The following is a 19,688-nucleotide window of genomic DNA, read 5'->3' as shown; positions in this document are numbered from 1 at the left end:
ATATCAGCACACCACTGGATGTGGGGCAAGGTGAAACAGGAGAGGAGACAATGGGTCTATATAGAGCATAGTAATTGACAGTGAACGAGATCTGCCATCAGCCTGGGGTCATTACCAGCCCCTGAGTAAACAGTCAGTCAGGAGTCTATCTACAGGCTGACCACTGGACAAACACACCAGCCAGGGAGAGAGAATGAAGGGGTGAGAGAGAGGGAGGGGAGATGGCAGCAGAAAGAGGGGAGCACTCAGGTAAATGAATAGTGAGATGAATAGAGAGCTAAATGGAGAGAACGGTCAAGTGTCCAAAACACACACACCTCCCAGTCTCTAGGTAAGGCAGGGGATTGTACCTCCCACGGAGTCTTGGTATCCGGGTAAAAAAAAGCTCAAGATTCCTAGAAAAATAATATGCCCCCCATTCTGGGAAAGCGCAATGGAATGCATGTGCCTCATTTCTCACACTCTCTAGGCGTTCACACCCACAGCAAGAAATCACACACATAAACCCCTCCAAGTTAAAGGATATGTCTGTTTACAGACTGAACACTAAGCAGTCACTAGAAACATTTGGCCATTTGGCCATTAGCCAAGTACTGCTCTGTAGCCGGAACTAAGAACTAAGGACACAGCCTGATTAATGGCTAGTGAGAATAGCCTTCAAAGTTTTGCTTAATTCCAAATAAACTGTTAGGCTAGCCCCCACAAATAGGGAAACTTTATGTAGATCTGAAAGGTAAAAGCATAGGGTAATATTGGTCAGAATATTGCTTCACCTATTCAACACTTTCAGACAAGTGCCTAGGATTCAGGGCTAGGGGTTGATTTGAAATGTGGCCTTACTTGAGCCCCCCCCCTCCCTCTCGGATCACAGCAACTCACCAGCGGTTCGGCCATCACCACCTCAATCTTCTTCTCAGCCAGCACAGCAAACTCAGCGAACAGGCTCTTGATGACAAACTCCCCGGGCTTGAGCTCGGGGTCGATAGTGATGCTCGACATGGCGGCGGCGTTGCGCTTCTCCCACGACAGGGGGGCCACGGAGGGGGTGCGGCGTCTACTCACACTGTTGACCGGGGCCGAGGCTGCAGGGAGGGAGAGAACAGAGGTCAGAGACACTGCGTCAGAGACAGAACAGAACAGGGCTGACAGTGATTCTGAACACCATCACATGACAGGAGGTCAGGAGTCAGCTATAATCCAAACAGACAGAGAGCAGTGGAGAGATGAAAGAGAGAATCAACCTCAACTCACACAAAAGGAACAGAGGAGCTTGCTAGTATGCCAGTGGGTGCTCAGTGAAAAAATCTACACATTTGATTAGCCTATAGCTTAGCCTATAGCCTTGTGGTTGCTTGATTTAACTAGAAAAGTTGACCATCACCCAACTAACTGCAAGCTATGAGGACAGGACACATCTTGAAAATTCAAAGTTGAGTAAAGGTGATGTAGCATAGGTCTCTGGCCTCACTGGACTACACCAATCAAACCCAATGAGCTGACCAACTAAGAGCAACCATATACACTGAGTGTACAAAACATTAAGAAAACCTTTCTGATATTGAGTTGCACCCCCCTTTTGCCCTCAGAACAGTCTCAATTCATCGGGGCATGGACTCTACAAGGTGTCGAAAGCGTTTCACAGGGATGCTGGCCCATGTTGACTCCAATGCTTCCCACAGTTGTGTCAAGTTGGCTGGATGTTCTTTGGGTGGTGGACCATTCTTGATACACATGGGAAACTGTTGAGCGTGAAAAACCCAGCAGTGCGGCAGTTCTTGACACTAACCGGTGCGCCTGGCACCTACTTCCATACCCTGTTCAAAGGCACTTAAATCTTGTGTCTTGCCCATTCACCCTCTGAATGGCACATACACAATCCATGTCTCAATTGCCTCAAGGCTTAAAAATCCTTCTTTAACCAGTCTCCTACCCCTTCATCTACACTGATTGAAGTGGATTTAACAAGTGACATCAATAAGGGATCATAGCTTTCACCTGGATTTACCTGGTCAGTCTGTCATGTTCTTAATGTTTTGTACAATCAGTGTAATATCATGAGAAGTTGATGCAGAGTCTCATTGAGCAACAATTCTAAATGCAATTGCGTGTTAAAAACTGTTTTGGTGCATGATTATTTTTGTTTCTCAACTGGTAATTGAAGCGCGCCTCCCATTTTCCATTCAAGTGCAAGCAACAGGCTATCAGCGTCATCCACCACTATACAATGTGAGCTGGAGGCAGTATGCATTTTGAAAATACTTAATTGTTTGAAACCTTTATTTTACATTATGAGGCATGTCTACATAAGGGTGCCAACTTAAAAAAACTCACAAAAGCTCTGACAAAGGCCTTGAGGCCGATATGTAAAGCTTATTAAAGAGCAGTGTGGGGGTTTCTTCTTATTTTGCATTTATTTTCTCATATTATGAGGCATGTCGTAACTTGCTTCAAAGTAGCCTACAGGCAAAATCTGACCATGGAAATGTGGAGGCAATGATTTTATAAATCAAACAAATTGTATTGGTCACATACACATATTTAGCAGATGTTATTGCGGGTGTAGCGAAATGCTTGTATAAAGACTTCATAGGCATGAGGTTCAAGTTTGAGGAGGCTTACAATTTATCCTACCATTTCTACGTGTGAGTTATGATTTTCATTTGCGCATTTATCATAAAAATCTGAATTAAAATGATAAAAATCGAAAGGTTCAGTCAACTAATGCGAGATGACCAACCCCTTTGCCATATACACACACATTACTACACCGTGTTCCATTGGCGGCTAAAGAAATGAGCACATGGAACTCAGCCCTACAGGCCAATGCAGCAGTAGGCCTATAATTGCCATTGCTCTTTCACACACACCTTGGATTGGTGATTATCGAGGGGGAGATTGTTGGAAAGAGTTTTCAAATAGCTTACTGTGAGGAACTATAGTTTAAATATATTATAATAATTCGCAATGGATGTAAAAAACAACAACACTTTACTACATTTCTATGCAGCAGGCCAGAGACACCAGACAGACGTTCTCATTGCTCACATGGAGCTCTTCAAACAAAAGACAGACAATCAAAATTGACAAATCTCTTAAATGATGGTTATGAAATTAACCAAAACTTGTTTCTCACAAGTGTAGCTGGTTGTGAACTCTGCAAACAACTTCTCCACTCCAAGAATGAGAACGGTAAATGACTAATTAATACATGCATTAACAGAAATGTATGTAACCAAATGACGGGGATTAACAGTACATTTAGTGGTGTCATATGTAATGGGGAATTGAGAAAAAATATATATATCAAAGGGCAAACAATTCACACAATGAAACAATGAATGTGCAAGAATTGGCAGGAAACAGCTGAGCCATTCTGGAGATAAACTGGCCTATATCTTCGCCACACACCCATGCCCTTCTTGTCTCAACATTTTTTATTATACTCAAGATACATTCTCTTCACACATATTTTAGATGCATTTCACTGACAGACGCAACTCAATAATCAGCTAGGCCTATTGCCAAGGGTGCTGCCCAAATTGCGGGCTTCCCAAATAGGCATCGGCCTACCAGCCTGTGATTTGAAACAAACCACAGCTATTTTCTTTTAAATAAGCAAATGATCCTCGATTCCTCTGTGGCTAAGTCATGCTTTCTGGTGAAGTATTTGAATGGTTTATGTACCCAATGCATATGGGTCCAGGAAATTAAAATCTTCCGAGTCATGTTGTCCAGCGGCACATTTTCCTATCAGAAACCCTGGTTGGTACGTGCAAACATTTAAATACTAAATATAACCAATAGCAATCGTGTGTGTGTGTGTGTGTGTGTGTGTGTGTGTGTGTGTGTGTGTGTGTGTCCGTTAAGCCTTTGTTTGATCTGTGTGCTGTTCCAGCCTGTTGGTTTCTCTAGAAACAGGTGAAAACACATGTCTGTACTTCTACAAGCGGCAGGAACCACATTATTGAAGCACAGAATCCTCTCCTGTCTGTCAAACTATATAGAGCAACACACTCACATACCAGTCCAGGACTACTTCTGCCAAACAGTCAACCTTTAACACACAAGGTGGTTGCATACGCACTGCCCAGGCCGAGGGAAAAATGTTCTGATGTTTATAGACACACCAACCAACAGAGGGGCCTGCTGCTGTACTGGGACACAGTCTGCCTGCCAGGACAGAGGGGATTCTGGGAAGGACGGCAACTGGTGAGCTGACCCCCAACCTCCCTCCTCCAAGGAAACACCTCACTGTTTCTTCCCGATTACCATGGGAACACTGGTGTGTTGCCCAAACTTCAAAACAATAGTAAGGGGTAAAATAGCACACAGTAAAAATTAATGAGTTTTTCCAGAAGAGAATGAAATATGTTCACACCCAGCAACTCACCCATTCAAACCCTACTGTACAAACAGACAGACACACACAGCTTAACTCATAGGTTACATAATGGGACCTAACAGAAGCTTTTGCGTTTCAGAGTTGGGTGGCTTTAGCCTATACATTAGTGTTGGGGAGCATTACAGCCCTTTCATTTTCTATCAGCAGCCACACAAGTTAGTCTACTGTTACTGTACCCAGCCGCAGTCACAAAGAGCTGGAGGTGGCACCCTTATTTGCAGATTTAACATAATCTGACATTTCCAATGGTTCAGCAGCCGCAGCAGAATCACAGCCTAGCAGCACAGTCATGCTGCTTTATGTAAAAAAGCTTGGGGAGTCAGGGACAGTGTTTGGGTTAATGGGGGTACAATATTGGGGAGCGTCAGCTGAGCGTAGTTCAAATGTTTTTCTGCAGCAAAGAGAGCCTTTGAAACAGTCCCACTTTGTTTACTGTGCTCCACCAACACTCTCTTTCTCCCCTGATGACGTCACATAGCCAGCTCCCTACTGGCCTGTGCTCTCAGCCTCCCTTCCTCGCTGTTCCTCCTCCTGTTGCCCTTTTCCAGTCTCCCCTTCCCCCCTCTCCCTCCCTCTCCCTCTCCCCCCCCTCCCCCCCCCCTCTCCCCCCTCTCCCTCTCCCCCTCCCTCTCCCTCTCCCCTCTCCCTCTCCCCTCTCCCCTCTCCCTCTCCCCCTCTCCCTCTCCCCTCTCCCTCTCCCCTCTCCCCTCTCCCCCTCCTGCCCTGGGCCGGCCGGGCTGCTGACTGCCTGACTCACAGAAATTAGAAACCCAACATTGTTTGTACTTTTCCACTCGACAACAGAGTGAAGAAAAAATGCTAAGCATCCGATTCCTTTCCCTGGCCAAGTCTCTGCCTTGCTCATTTGTGACGTGCAACACCTCCCTCCCTCCTTCCCTTTCCCAACTGACCCAATTGCACATGTCCGCAAACCTGTGAGCTGCTTCCACTTGCTGTCTGGCCTATCACTATACTGATTTACTACTGCATTGACTCACCCAACACCCCATTTCACATTCAAATCTGAATGCAAACGCATAGTATGACCTTGTGATGGCAAGTAAACGACCAAGCCCTTCTTTGTGATCTTTCCAAGAGGAGGTTCTAGAGAGGAAAGGACTCTCAATGGTGTGTATCTGCAAAACTAATAAAAGTGATTTCTCTTGCAGATAACAGCCCTCCAGGCAGAGCTAGCAGAGTAGCTACTGTGTTGAGTGGAGATGAACCAGGCCACATATGCTCATCATGCATAGCGTGCCAGAGGTCCACTGTGAAAGAGAGGAGACCATGCCTGCAATTAAGAGAGCACCCAGCGGGATTACACAAGTATTAGAGCAAGCAACTCCACCTTGTCACTTTAAAAATAGAGCCCTGCCCAAGGCCCTCTCACTTCCGCTCTAAGGACAACCAGGAACAATCAAACGAACACACACGCAGAATGTGTATGACTGCATGAGTGAGAGCTAAATGTTTACACTTACAGCACACTGTTGTAGTACTGAAGCGATATTCTAGAAATGTGTCTGGACATGTCCAGATTCCAATGCGTGTGGACTGGCCTCCTTTAGGTCCAAATAATCCAATACACAATTCAGATGCAACACTGTAGTAAATCTCACCAATTACTCAAATCACACATGCAACATAATACAACTGAAATGCATTCCCAGTGTTTAAAGGGGACATGGATAATCCTGGTGTAACAAGCAGACTGATAGCAGGGTTATCTGTACTAAGGCATGATTATAAACCTGCCAGTTCACTGCCTAGTGCCTAGCATGATGATCACAGAGCCATTTTGTTATAATGAGTGTTTTGGCTGAACACTTGTGACTGCAGAGGAGCTGAACTGAGGACAGGCTGAGCAGGACAGGGTACATCCTGGATCATTAAATATAGGGGGAAACAGAATGAAAGAGAGAAAGAGGGAGAGAGCGCGGGAGAAAAACATTTTGGCAGGGTGGCATAGTGACAGTTGCTGAAACTAAGCCTTACTCCTCATTGTTCTGAGTGAGAGGCCCAATGGAGAGTTGGCAGCCAATAGAGGGGGGGCAGAGGGGTGAGGGGGCATTCATTAGAGAAAAGAGAGAGAAAAAAAAACTGTTTACCCAACGGTCAGCTTGCTTTCCTACTGAGCATTTACAAGGAGCCAGCTAGCTACTGTAGCAGATTGAATTACAGGCCGTTAAGAGTTTCATATTAATTACCCTGTTTAGTCTGATTTACAATTAGGGTTCTAGTAGCAGTGTGACAATTGAAAATAAAGCACCACTAATTTTGCTTGCTCCACATTAAATGCGATTTACGGTCATTCCAGTGTCTCCATTGGCCGCACAGCCTTTACTGCGATGGGGCCTCTGCAGAAGTCAGGGCATGCATGCTTCTTGCACGGCTGGATTGAGAAGTTCCTCAAATCTAACGAACACACTACACGACAGATAATTATTAGATCAGAAAGCGGTTCTCAATATTATAAATTCTTAACTGGGCCACTTAGGTCTTGAGGAAATATAAGGAGAAACATTATGAGAAAGCCAGAATAGGGCTTAGTCATAGTCTAATGGGTCATCATCACTGCTCAAGAAAAGTGACGTGACCAATATTTACACCATGTGTGTATTTCTTGATAATAAAAGAAACAGATGCACTGAGGAGGCAAACAAGCACAGCTTCAGTAAAGACCCTTCCTGAAACTGTAACGTTCCAGTAGAGATGAAGCCGATGAGTAAGGTCAACAGGATGGAGCACAGGCCATCTGATGTGATCTGTGCTGTATACCAGTCTAATAATGGGAGTCAACAAGAAGACAGATCAATGAGGAAACATTAGCCATCCCAGAGGATGACAGAGAGACAGACAGAGGCAGAGAGAAAAATAGAGCAAAAACAGAGAGCTTGTGCAGACACATTTACCCACACAACAAGCACCTGGCGCCCTCACAGAGAGACTCAAGGGAGAGTACTTCCCGTCTGTGTGTCTGTAATCGGAGTCTGTATCTGCAGATGCACATCAGGGCAACAGGCCCCGAGGGACAAAGAGCAGCCAACCAGTACAGAGGTCAGGACGAGAGAGGGGAGAAAGAGACCACTCACTCCTCTCCTACCTGCACACAGATCAAACTAGACCGGGCACAACTGGACCAAACATCTCCCCATCTGGCTACCACCTCCACCCTTCCCTACTTCCCCCTTTCCCCCTTTCTGCTCGGATTAAACCAATGTGTGGACGTCCAAGAGAATAAGTAGTCTTAATGGCTGTGTTTCATGTAAGCATGTGTAAATACAGGAGCGTGTGATGTGTGAGGTAGATGAGTGTGTTGTTTGCCAGGTATGGTATGTAAAGGTCATGTGTGTGCTGGGCTGAGTCTCAGTGGGGGGGGGGCTCTGTGACGGGGGTACTCACAGCTGCCACTCCACGACTTGAGCAGAGACTTGATGCTGATCTCAAAGAAGACCGAATCCTGCAGGCTCAGCATGACGCCAGTGAGGGTTGTTGGTTGTTACAAAAGGCACCAGTTTCACAGGCCAGTCCTATTAAATGTTATCCTCGAAAACACAGACCGCAAACTCCGTCCTCGCTAGCCCAAAAATACACACTTCCTCTCCCCCAAAACACACACACACCTCTCCTCCTAACAGACAGGAGCCGAGTTCTACCCTCCAGAGGAGCTGGATATAGGAGTCATGGTGAACATCAGAACAGACACCAGTCAGCCGCTGTGTGCAGAGAGGCCCATGGGGAAGTGTCAGGCGGTTAGCTGGGTTCAGTGGGGAGTAAAACCACCCAGAGAGACACGGACAGAGGAGAGCGTGAGGATCTTTAGAGCTGCATTCCATCCAAACGTCCGCTCGCTAGCCAATCCACAGAGTCCATCATCCCGCTCCCAGCACAGACAACACTGAGGTGAATGAATACCGTAGGAAAACTTTCCTCCCGTTGTGAGAGGGGAATGGGAAGCGGAGCAGTACGCTGAAAAAAAGACTAGTCTCGGCAGAGCACAGCAATATTCCCTCTCCTCTCCTCTCCTTATGTGTCGAGTCCTAGCCTGCTACTACTAGCACTATCAGCTATTCTCCCCATGTCGCTCTCTCCCTCTCCATTCGCTTGCGGACAACCCCTCCCCAACTAGCTCTTGTTCGCTCACTGATGCTTGCTGACACGCTCTCTCTCCCTCTCTAGAGGGTTTGTTTCAATAGCTGGGTGAGGGGGGGTAGAGGTGATGTCATCAAAATGCTGCGAGTGTTCCTTGGCTGTGGTCCAGCACCGCTGGCCTATCAAAACTACACTTCCTGTTCTCTCCACAGTAATACTGATGCGTCATCCCCGACTGCAGTGTGTGAGCGAGAGAGACAGAGAGAGAGAGAGAGAGAGAGAGAGAGAGAGAGAGAGAGAGAGAGAGAGAGAGAGAGAGGAGAGAGAAGAGAGAGAGAGAGAGGAAAAGAGAGAGAGAGAGAGAGAGAGAGAGAGAGAGAGGGGGAACTGGAGGAAAGAATATGGAGGAGGTGGACACACCAGAGCAGCATAAAACCAAAAATCAACTCTATTCAAACTCCATTCAGCACTTTTCCAACACAAACAGGAAATGATTTTTCTAAAAATACTAAAAATGTTCCACCTATAAAAATGTATTTTGCACATACACCCAAACACCAACACAGAGTAGCCTATGCTGCCCAGAGTAGCCTATGCTGCCCAGAGTAGCCTATGCTGCCCAGAGTATGCTACTGGACATATTGGGGCGTTTCACCTTTCACCTGCCTGGGGCACAGAACATGGCACACTGACACCCACTGCAGCTGCAGCCCACATAGAACATGGCAGGATGGATAGAAGGATACTTAATCCATTTGGGACAACAACAAACTGACACACCCATAGGAGTCATAGGATTACATCATAGTTTTTGTCCAGCAACAGCCATCAGACACAAAGAAACGCACACACATCGTTGGCGACAAACACCCCAGTGTGTGTTTGTGTCTCTTTTTAAACCCTGGCTGCAGACTGAAATAGAGCCACATGACGTCAACTGATTTGTGGTCATACACAGTATTAATTTTGTTCACAAAACATTCCAGGAAGAACAGATAAAGATTAACACTAACAAAATATCTCTTTGTTTTTCTCAGTTCATAGATCAACCTCTCCACTTCTTTTTTTCTCAGTCTCTCACCATCACATGACTGTCTCTCACAACATAACAAGTTATGCAAAACCAAGAAGGGCTCTGCATTGTAAACAAACTCTCCACAAAGACCTGCTTTGTCACACCCTGCCCGCCCTGCAGTATTGTCACTGGGCATTCAGGAGCCTTATGATAGAGCAGTACTGAATTACTGATTTTTTTTTGCCATTTAAACAAATACAGTAGGAAGGAGAGGGAGTAGTGTGTGCATTGCTGTCGGTGATTGACCGTATGTGGCTGTGCCATTCTGAGGCCTCGGTCCAAACACCAGCATAGTAAGCTCTGCTGCATCTCTGTTTTTCTATCAGAAGCAATGTTGCTCAACCCCAATTTGAAGGAAGTTGCTAACTAGCGTTAGTGCAATTGTTAACTAGCGTTATCGCAATGACTGGAATTCTATGGTAACTGCTAGCATACTAGTAGATACCATTGACTTCGTCATTGCGCTAACACCATTTAGCATTGGCTCACGAAAGTACCTCTAACTTCCTTCATACTGGATGCAGAGACATACAAATTGTATCCATGAGTTAAGACTCTGGGGATGTAGATACATGGCTTCATTGCCAAAATCCCCCAAAAATTATTTTGTATTCTAATGTTACCCAAGACCTTCATAAAAACAACCAAATTATTATTTTGCGATAGCATATGAAATGTATTTATTAGAATGTTGACGTTCAAAAGGCGTGTCATTGGCCCGAAGGGGGGGTCCAAAGCAGCTTTTCTAGTGTTAAGTAACAGTAGCTAGTGCTAATTGGCTGTACCTGCACCAAAACGCCAGTATTTCTCCTTCTATAACTCAGCATCAATCTTTTTTTCCCAATGATGAGCCAACATGTTTTCAGTAGTTTTATTTCCATGACTGATCAAAACTCGTTTTCTCATGCTCTCTTGTCCCTCTGCAGCAGACATATAGTGAGCAATAGGCCCATGTCTGGAACATTGAATCACAACATATATAGAGAACCATGATATAGAATCGCAATACATATCGGCACCCAAGTATAGTGATAATATCATATTGTGAGGTCCCTGGCAATTCCCAGCCTTAAAAGGATACTTCGGGATTTTGGCAATGAGGCTCTTTATCTACTTCCATAGAGTCAGATGAACTTGTGGATACCATTTTTATATCTCTGTGTCCAGTATGAAGGATGTTAAGAGGTAGTTTTGAAAGCCAATGCTAACTAGCGTTAGCACACTGAATGGAAGTCTATGGTATCTGCTAGCATGCACATCTGACGCTGGGGAAGAAGATAAAGGGCCTGAATGCCAAAATCCCGCAGTATCCTTTTAACACACACACACCTACCCACGGCTCATATCAGAGATCGCTCTGTTTAGGGTAAACACTGTTCATATCTTCAGGAATGCAGTTCAACAGTATCAGCTCTCTTAGGTTAGATCAAACAGGACTCTGGTCAAAGCAGAACAGAATATAACCAAAGAGCACTGGGCCCCCAACAAGAATGTCAACAATGGAACTAAGCTATGCATACCTTCACATTTTAGCAATTTATTTTGATGATATAGGCCTATCTGTACTAGTGCTCAAGGCTCAATTGAAAAAGAACATGGCAGGCCGGGAGAGGCAGATGTCCAATGGGAGGAGTGACAGCGGCTGATTGACAGCTGGCCGTGCTGACTGGCTACAGACATTACTGGGCAGCAGGAGTTCCTCCTATAAGGCCACAAGTGAGGATGGAAGATTCATTTCCTGTCCACAACGTTCTGCACAAAGTAGGGGGAAAAGAACAACAATTGATAGGAGCTGTAATTCAATCCCTTTTTTAAATTATTTATTTCACCTTTATTTAACCAGGTAAGCCAGTTGAGAACAAGTTCTCATTTACAACTGCGACCTGGCCAAGATAAAGCAAAGCAGTGCGATAAAAACAACAACACAGAGTTACATATGGGGTAAACAAAACATAAAGTCAAAAATACAACAGAAAAAATATATATACAGTGTGTGCGAATGTAGTAAATTATGGAGGTAAGGCAATAAATAGGCCATAGTGCAAAATAGTTACAATTTCGTATTAACACTGGAATGATAGATGTGCAAAAGATGATGTGCAAATAGAGATACTGGGGTACAAATTAGCAAAATAAATAACAATATGGGGATGAGGTAGTTGGATGGGCTAATTACAGATGGGCTGTGTACAGGTGCAGTGATTGGTAAGCTGCTCTGACAACTGACGCCTGAAGTTAGTGAGGGAGATAAGTGTTTCCAGCTTCAGAGATTTTTGCAATTCGTTCCAGTCATTGGCAGCAGAGAACTGGAAGGAATGGCGGCCAAAGGAGGTGTTGGCTTTGGGGATGACCAGTGAGATATACCTGCTGAAGCGCAGACTATGGGTGGGTGTTGCTATGGTGACCAGTGAGCTAAGATAAGACGGGGCTTTGCCTAGCAGTGATTTATAGATGACCTGGAGCCAGTGGGTTTGGCGACGAATATGTAGTGAGGACCAGCCAACAAGAGCGTACAGGTCACAGTGGTGAGTAGTGTATGGGGCTTTGGAGACAAAACGGATGGCACTGTGATAGACTACATCCAATTTGCTGAGTAGAGTGTTGGAGGCTATTTTGTAAATGACATCGCCGAAGTCAACGATCGGTAGGATAGTCAGTTTTACGAGGGCATGTTTGGCAGCATGAGTGAAGGAGGCTTTGTTGCGAAATAGGAAGCCTAGATCTAAATCTAACTTTTAATTGGATGCTTAATGTGAGTCTGGAAGGAGAGTTTACAGTCTAACCAGACACCTAGGTATTTGTAGTTGTCCACATACTCTAGGTCAGACCCGCCAAGAGTAGTGATTCTAGTCGGGTGGGCGGGTGCAAGCAGCGTTCGGTTGAAGAGCATGCATTTAGTTTTACTAGTGTTTAAGAGCAATTGGAGGCTACGGAAGGAGTGTTGTATGGCCTTGAAGCTCGTTTGGAGGTTTGTTAACACAGTGTCCAATGAAGGGCCAGATGTATACAAAATGGTGTCGTCCGCATAGAGGTGGATCCGAGCGTCACCAGTAGCAAGAGCAACATCATTGATATACACAGAGAATAGAGTCGGCCCGAGAATTGAACCCTGTGGCACCCCATATGGATGGATATAGGTCTGTAACAGTTTGGATCTAGAGTGTCATCCCTTTTGAAGAGGGGGATGACCGCGGAAGCTTTCCAATCTCTGGGGATCTCAGACGTTACGAAAGAGGTTGAACAGGCTAGTAATAGGGGTTGCGACAATTTCGGCGGCTAATTTTAGAAAGAAAGGGTCCAGATTGTCTAGCCCAGCTGGTTTGTAGGGGTCCAGATTTTGCAGCTCTTTCAGAACATCAGCTGTCTGAATTTGTGTGAAGGAGAAGCGGGGAGCAGAGAGGTGGGGTAGTGGGCTAGGGGCAGGGCGCCCGTGCAGACTGGCCGACAAATTGTCCAGGCTAGAGCTAGAGCTGGCTGGTGGATAGTGCAGGCCACGGACAATGGTGGCTAATAGCAAGTATATAGCAAGACGCTAACGGTGGCTAATAGCAAGTAGCCATTCGGTTGCAGCTAGACTAGTTTCAGCTTAAGGTTATTGATAAAATGTATAAAGAAATAATAGAATCCTTTCCACGTTGGGTGAGGCGGGTTGCGGGAAAGTATATTTAGTTAAAGAATGAAAAGTAAAAATTGAGAAATATATACAAAATAGACAAAAAACTAAACAAACTGGCTATTTACACAAGGACAGAAAAAAACACGACCGCACTTCTACACCATCTTGGATTTAACTCACTGAACCCCCCCGTACAGGTCTACCATCCTCATCCTAGAGCCTCACGATACTATCAACATTACCTCTGTTCAGCAAGGACAACATTTAGCGCCATATCACTATATCAAGGTAGGTTCTAATAGATATTGTTTTAACTCCGTTAGCTAAGCAGCTAGCTGAGCATATTCAATAACATGTAACATGTTAATAAGATGTCTAATAATGCTCACTAGAAGCTCCCATCCATAACCATTCACTTTCCATCCTGAACAACCACCACCGGCAACTCCTTCACGCCACTTCACCATAACCCGTCTTCCACCTGACTGGACCCAGCTTGCCCACATTTGACTATCAAATGCACAGAGCTGAGTCAGGGGAGAGTCACTTTAAGGTCCCCACAACACAATGAGTCCCTCCCTATGGATACAAGCACAGAGCTGCTGTCGGCCAGCCAATTAGGAATTAAACCTCTTAACACACACAGCCCCTCACTCTTGGCCATTTCATTCCTCATAGCCCCATTTTCACAGGAACCAGTTTCCATATTCTTTAGGTTTTCCATTGTGGAGCATGTGACGGGTCAGTTATTTGAGAGTCTGAGGGTTCCAAGCGATTCATAAAATGATTTTCCCTTCTGCTATGATATTTTTCCCATAGGAGTTGTACACCAGGCTCTGTGCTGGCTAGCTCGGTAATAGTTTTTTACTGTTAGCCTTTTGGGTTTGCAGTACTGCTCCCTGTATGCAGGCTGGCTGAAGCAGCCCAATTACAAACCTGGTGCTAGTTCACTGTACCAGTATCATCATGAAGTGAGGTCAGAGTTGAGAAAGAGGTACTAGGCTACAAAATGTGGGTATAAAGAGTCAGCCAATAACCCCATCACTCACTCACTCACACACATCTCCACATGCACACACCTGTGTTTAGTCACATTCACGAACACACCCAAAGTTCAGAGGGAAACCTGCGGCGCCCTTTAACCAAATACATAGCATAATTAAATAATTCCCTGGAATCAGTTGCAGCACATCCACCACTGGGGTGATGTCATTGTATGCTCCAATGACCAATAACAAAGAACGAAAGAGAGCACCACCTCAAACACCAACGCAGGAAGGGCAGGCCATGGCAGACGAGGAGAGACCGAGGACGTGACACTGAATCATGTGGGAAGGGTGTGTGAGGGAGGTCCCAAACTGCAGAAAGAGCAGCTACAAAAACATTCAAATGTTTCCTTGATTCTTTAGGCTACACCATAAACTACAGTAATTATCATCACGCACCCCATCCTCAACATCACACGACACATTACCACCTTCATCAACATCGAAGAAGTGTGTTTTTGTCTAATACAGGGGAAGGCATTGTCCTGGTTGAATAGAACCTGGATTTATTCAGGTTTTTTATTCTCCGAGCCAAAATGTGGGAGGGGAATTAATCTACGGACCACCAACATGTTCCACACAGGAAAGCACCGGAGCAGGGGAGGGGTAACTTTCAACCAAGCAATGTGCTACCCAATCATCTTCCACCATGCGCGTGGCATGGATACATTTTTATATAACTCAGTGACTTTGTCAAATCTAACCTGAATAGAGCCACCTCATTGTCCTAGAATAGGAATGTCAGTATTAACAGTGTGGAGTTCAGTCAGAATAACACACTCATACTTTCACTCTGTCTTGCTACAGCTGTTACAGTAAAAAGCTTTTGTGTGTCGTCTTGTAGACATGTAAGCGATCTCGCAACCTGGGGTCAAAACTGGTGCGTCTGAAGGTAATGCAGTGTGGGACTGTGTTTAGGTCTAGCAAGCTTTCAGTGTGGACTAGCTGTAAAGCTCTGAGAGAATTGGTTGGTTTGTTGGTTCAGCCATGTTTCAGGGAGGAGCAAACAGAGCGAGCGTGTTCTGACAGGCAGGGCTGAGCACAAAGCCATGCTGATTGACTGACGAGTCATCACCCTGCGGACGATGGAAACAGGCTGGCTGGCGAGCACACACACACACACAGGTAACGAGGCCTGTTGAGTGCTCACTATAAACAGATACGTTTGGTCCTCCATTTTGAACCCAATAGGAAATTATTTGTGTGTATTTAATGGCCTTTCAGAAACAAAACAATCCAATTTATAGGCCTATTCCAAGCCATTAACCTCAGAAGCTACCGTATCATAGAGCATTGAAAATACCTTGAAGCAAAAAAACTAAACAAAAACAGCAACAAGTTCCATTTCAGCACACAGTATAAAGCCACTCAGCAACTTTGTCTTAGAATATTCCACCCTTCTGCTAACTTTCACTGTGCCCTTTAACACAGAGCTCTCGGTCTGTAATACCCTGTGGTCATAGCGGTATGAGCATGCTGCATATGTGAATTGTCAATGTCCCAGATCACTCACTACCACACTAATGTTAACTCTTTCACACACAAGACACACAGCCTTACTTTACCTGGAGGTACTGACGTGGCAACAATAGAACAAACCCTCAATAACCCTATAGCCTACTGTGTTTCATGTGATGGCGTCTAATTGGTTTTACGTTAGAAAGTTATTGCAGCTGATGACGTTATCGGTTTACCTTGTACTAGGCCAAAATAAAACAAAAGATTCAGCAAGTTGACTGAGTGTTGTCAAGTGTTGACTCTGCTCAACAGAACACCACCTCAAGTACATTACGACAACAGAGGTAGGCTACATTTTAAACATGAATGCAAATCCCTCTGTATTCTTGATAAGTAAAGGCGAGTCATTCATTCTAAGAGAAGGCTTCTCCTGTCCTGTGTCAGTACCTTTGATGTGGTTGGTCCGGTTGGAGCGGACGGGCCTGGTGGTGGAGGTACTCACCAGACCCTCCTGGTCCTCCTCGATGGTCTGGCCCATGGCCAGCAGACCCAGGCGCTTTATCCTCAGCAGACGGGGGCCTGTCTCCCGGGGTAACCCCCCCCCAGACTCCAACGCCCCCCCGTCTCCCGATATGGCGGCCGGGACCAGACTCCTTAGGAACTCCATGTCTGTCTGTATTAACACTAACTCACTCAGTCCAGCCTCCAATCCAAATTCAGTCACTCTGCACCATCTTCCCCCACAACACTACCTGGCTGTTTTCCACTGACAGCCAGGGCACAGTTACAGCCACTCTGTCTGCTGCTTAGAGCTGTACAGTCAGTGATAACGTTGACTCCGATAGTCAGGCCTCAAACAGCCCATTAGAAGAGTGAAGAGACACTATCTTGCCTATTGAAACTCAGTCTGTCGTATCCCCACTTCCTGCGCAGCCAGAAACAGTACCTGTCTGCTCACAGAAGAGGGAGAAGGCAAACAGACATCACACTCTTCCCAGCAGTGATGTAATCAGGAGTGAGCGGAGCCAGGCCAGGTCGGTTGCCAGGCACTATCAGGGGCGGGACCAGAACATGTTCCACAGGAGATAACGCATGCCTGGGCCCACAGCCAATCAAAACAGAGACAACACCGGCCACACCCTGGCTTACCTCTCTTAGAAGAGTGAGCGAGAAGGAAGAGAGAAACTAGTCTTGGTGGTGAATTAGTGAGAAGTGGAAGGGGTGTGTAAAACAGAAGCAGTGGATCGGAGAGTGAGGAGACAGACAGGATGTTCTGGCGCTCACCTCTCATAGAGACTTTTATTTACAATATTAACAGGTGCAGGATGATAAACTTTGTACAGAAAATAACAAAACAGGATGTTGACAAAGAATAAATCAAATATATTCTAGGTATAAACTATTCTGGCAACAACTCTTTGCCTATAACAAAACTCAGATATGGCTCTACTCTAGCCAACTTGTTACACACCCAGCCTGCTCTTCCCCCAGGCAAAGGCCAACTGACCACCTAAGTACTCTTTCCAGGAACTCCTTCCGCTAGGAATGTTCCATCATGATAGCCCCAAGACACATTTCTACCATAAATGCGTAATTTCCCATGGCCAGTTTACATAAATCCACACTTCAATAACTTGTGCCATAACTTCTTATTTAAGTCACACAATACACATTCATGAAGTAATTCATCACTTTGGTTATTCCCATCAACCAATAAATGTTCCTCGATGACTCGTAGACTAATTTGCGTCATGCACACCCGTACTTCAAAAAGGAAACAGCGCAGAGCTTCAAACAAATCAGATAGGTTAAATATGATTATTCTCTACCAACACGTCGATCGTTACTCTAATAATATATTTCACATTGCTAGAGCATGTACGTTTAAATGGGCAGCTTTATACACGGTAGAAACATGGTTAACAAGTTACATTGTTTTAGTAACTGGCGTGCACAACAAACAACTTTGACGCCTTATGTCAAAGTATTGTTGGCAAACGGAATGCGCAACTCTAACCAACATTCTCTTTTGTTTCAGGATTCTTGGCTATACCTTGAAGAGATACAATAAATAGTCTTTCTCCAACCAATAATTTGTTTTAGTGTCATTTTCTATAAGTCACGGACATGCACTCCATGACAGGGTGACTCTACCCTCCAGCCCGTCTGTGTATACTGATAACCCTTATCGTCCAGGGAACTGTCATATGGTACCAAATACACACTTGACTAGGCTTGGGGCGGTATACCGTATACCGGGGTATTTGGAAATAGCCACAGGATTGTTTTTCAATACCGTCAAAACGACTTGTTTTTAAGTTCAATACATTTTAATATTTGCAGCTACTTTAAGTAAATACCTGCAGACAAAGCAGATTGCGTTCTTCATTTCACCTGTCACATTTTACATTATGAAGCTTACCGTAGTTCCCCAGAACAGTTGAACCAGTCGCGTGTTTGTTTGCAAATAGCAGAACAGGAGAAAGCGGGAGCAGGTGAGTCCAGCTGTGTATTGACAGGGGTCACGTTTTTTATTGAAAGTCAGTGTTGTTTTGCTTCGATAGAGTGATCAGGGACGACTATAGTTTTCCGTCACATAAAATACATTAGTGCAACTAATTCGGCAGAAAATAGCTTCATTGTCATCAGATGACAACAGAAGTGCAACACTACTTGGCTGGCAGCTACACAAGTATATGAGCTAACAATGAAAAAGCAAGGTTTTTTTTTTTTTTTTTTACTTGCTAGTTATCGAAGTAAGTGGCTGAATTAATAAGGTCAAGGGGCAACATATTGTGTTAGCTTTCTGCCATGTTTGAGATGTCAAAGCCCTTTGGAAGAGTTATCTGTACAGCTGCCACCGCTGCTCGATTTCCCTTTTCTCCTCTCCATTCTGGGCCCGTCTGCTCCTCCCCTATGTTCTCTGAGCAGAGCAGGCAGGCCCGTTGCCCTAGCGACTCCCAGACTCCACACAGACAGTGTGTACACCGTACTATTCTTTCTCCAGACAAGCATGCGTCAAAACTTTGTTCATTTGCACAATGTCTCCTGTTCACATTCGCTTGTAAAATGTCCAAACTCACAAAAAATGAAATTCGGTAGCTCCTACCTATATATGTATAACTTTATGAGCTGGATTACCCGTCTTTGCAATTCGTTTATTTTTGTTTGCGCTCGTTAGCATATTTAGCTAGCAGCCTAAATGCACATTCGCTATTATTTGTGCTAATTTTGTTAGAATTCTGGTAATATACGCTCAATGGGCTTTTTTTGCGGGAATTTTGGCACCCCCATGTGTATTAAGCCGGTAATACCGTAATAATAGCATATCTCTCCCAACCCTACACTTGACACTTTCCCATCCCACTGTCTCACTCACACACAACCGGTCAAACGTTTTAGAACACCTACTCATTCAAGGGTTTTTCTTTACTATTTTCTACATTGTAGAAAAATAGTGAAGACATCAAAACTATGAAATAACACATGGAATCATGTAGTAACCAAAAAAAGTGTTAAACAAATCAAATTGTTCAATGTAGCCACCCTTTGCCTTGATGACAGCTTTACAAATTCTTGGCATTCTCTCAAACAGCTTCACCTGGAATGCTTTTCCAACAGTCTTGAAGGAGTTCCCACATATGCTGAGCACTTGTTGGCTGCTTTTCCTTCACTCTGCGGTCTGACTCATCCCAAACCATCTCAATTTGGTTGTAGTCGGGGGATTGTGGAGGCCAGGTCATCTGATGCAGCACTCCATCACTCTCCTTGGTAAAATATCCCTTACACTGCCTGGAAGTGTGTTGGGTCATTGTCCTGTTACAAAACAAATGATAGTCCCACTAATCCCTAACCAGATGGGATGGCGTATCACTGCAGAATGCTGTGGTAGCCATACTGGTTAAGTGTGCCTTGAATTCTAAATAAATCATCACAGACCGTGTGACCAGCAAAGCACCCCCACACCATAACACCACCTCCTCCATGATTTACGGTGGG

General features: G+C 44.9%; 1 protein-coding gene across 17 annotated transcripts in view; it reads right to left on the bottom strand.

Annotated features, from left to right (window-relative positions):
• LOC121540166 (protein furry homolog-like) overlaps positions 1-19,688 on the bottom strand; it is a 94,920-nt gene that overhangs the window by 47,436 nt on the left and 27,796 nt on the right. For 9 of the 17 annotated variants that reach the window (XM_041848813.2, XM_041848817.2, XM_041848815.2 and 6 more), the window contains exons 1-2: positions 16,137-16,676; positions 880-1,082 (exon numbers count right to left, since the gene is read on the bottom strand). In XM_041848813.2, the coding sequence (XP_041704747.1) occupies positions 880-1,082; positions 16,137-16,356 (423 nt within the window). In that variant the 5' untranslated portion in view covers positions 16,357-16,676. Of the gene's footprint in view, positions 1-879; positions 1,083-7,804; positions 8,557-16,136; positions 16,677-19,688 lie in introns of those variants that run through there. The other 8 variants (XM_041848822.2, XM_041848825.2, XM_041848826.2 and 5 more) reach the window with 4 other exon arrangements.

Source organism: Coregonus clupeaformis, chromosome 26 (genome assembly GCF_020615455.1).
Source record: "Coregonus clupeaformis isolate EN_2021a chromosome 26, ASM2061545v1, whole genome shotgun sequence".
NCBI classification, from domain to species: domain Eukaryota; kingdom Metazoa; phylum Chordata; class Actinopteri; order Salmoniformes; family Salmonidae; genus Coregonus; species Coregonus clupeaformis.
Note: the sequence above shows the minus strand (reverse complement) of the source record. Positions and strands in the feature narration are given on the sequence as shown.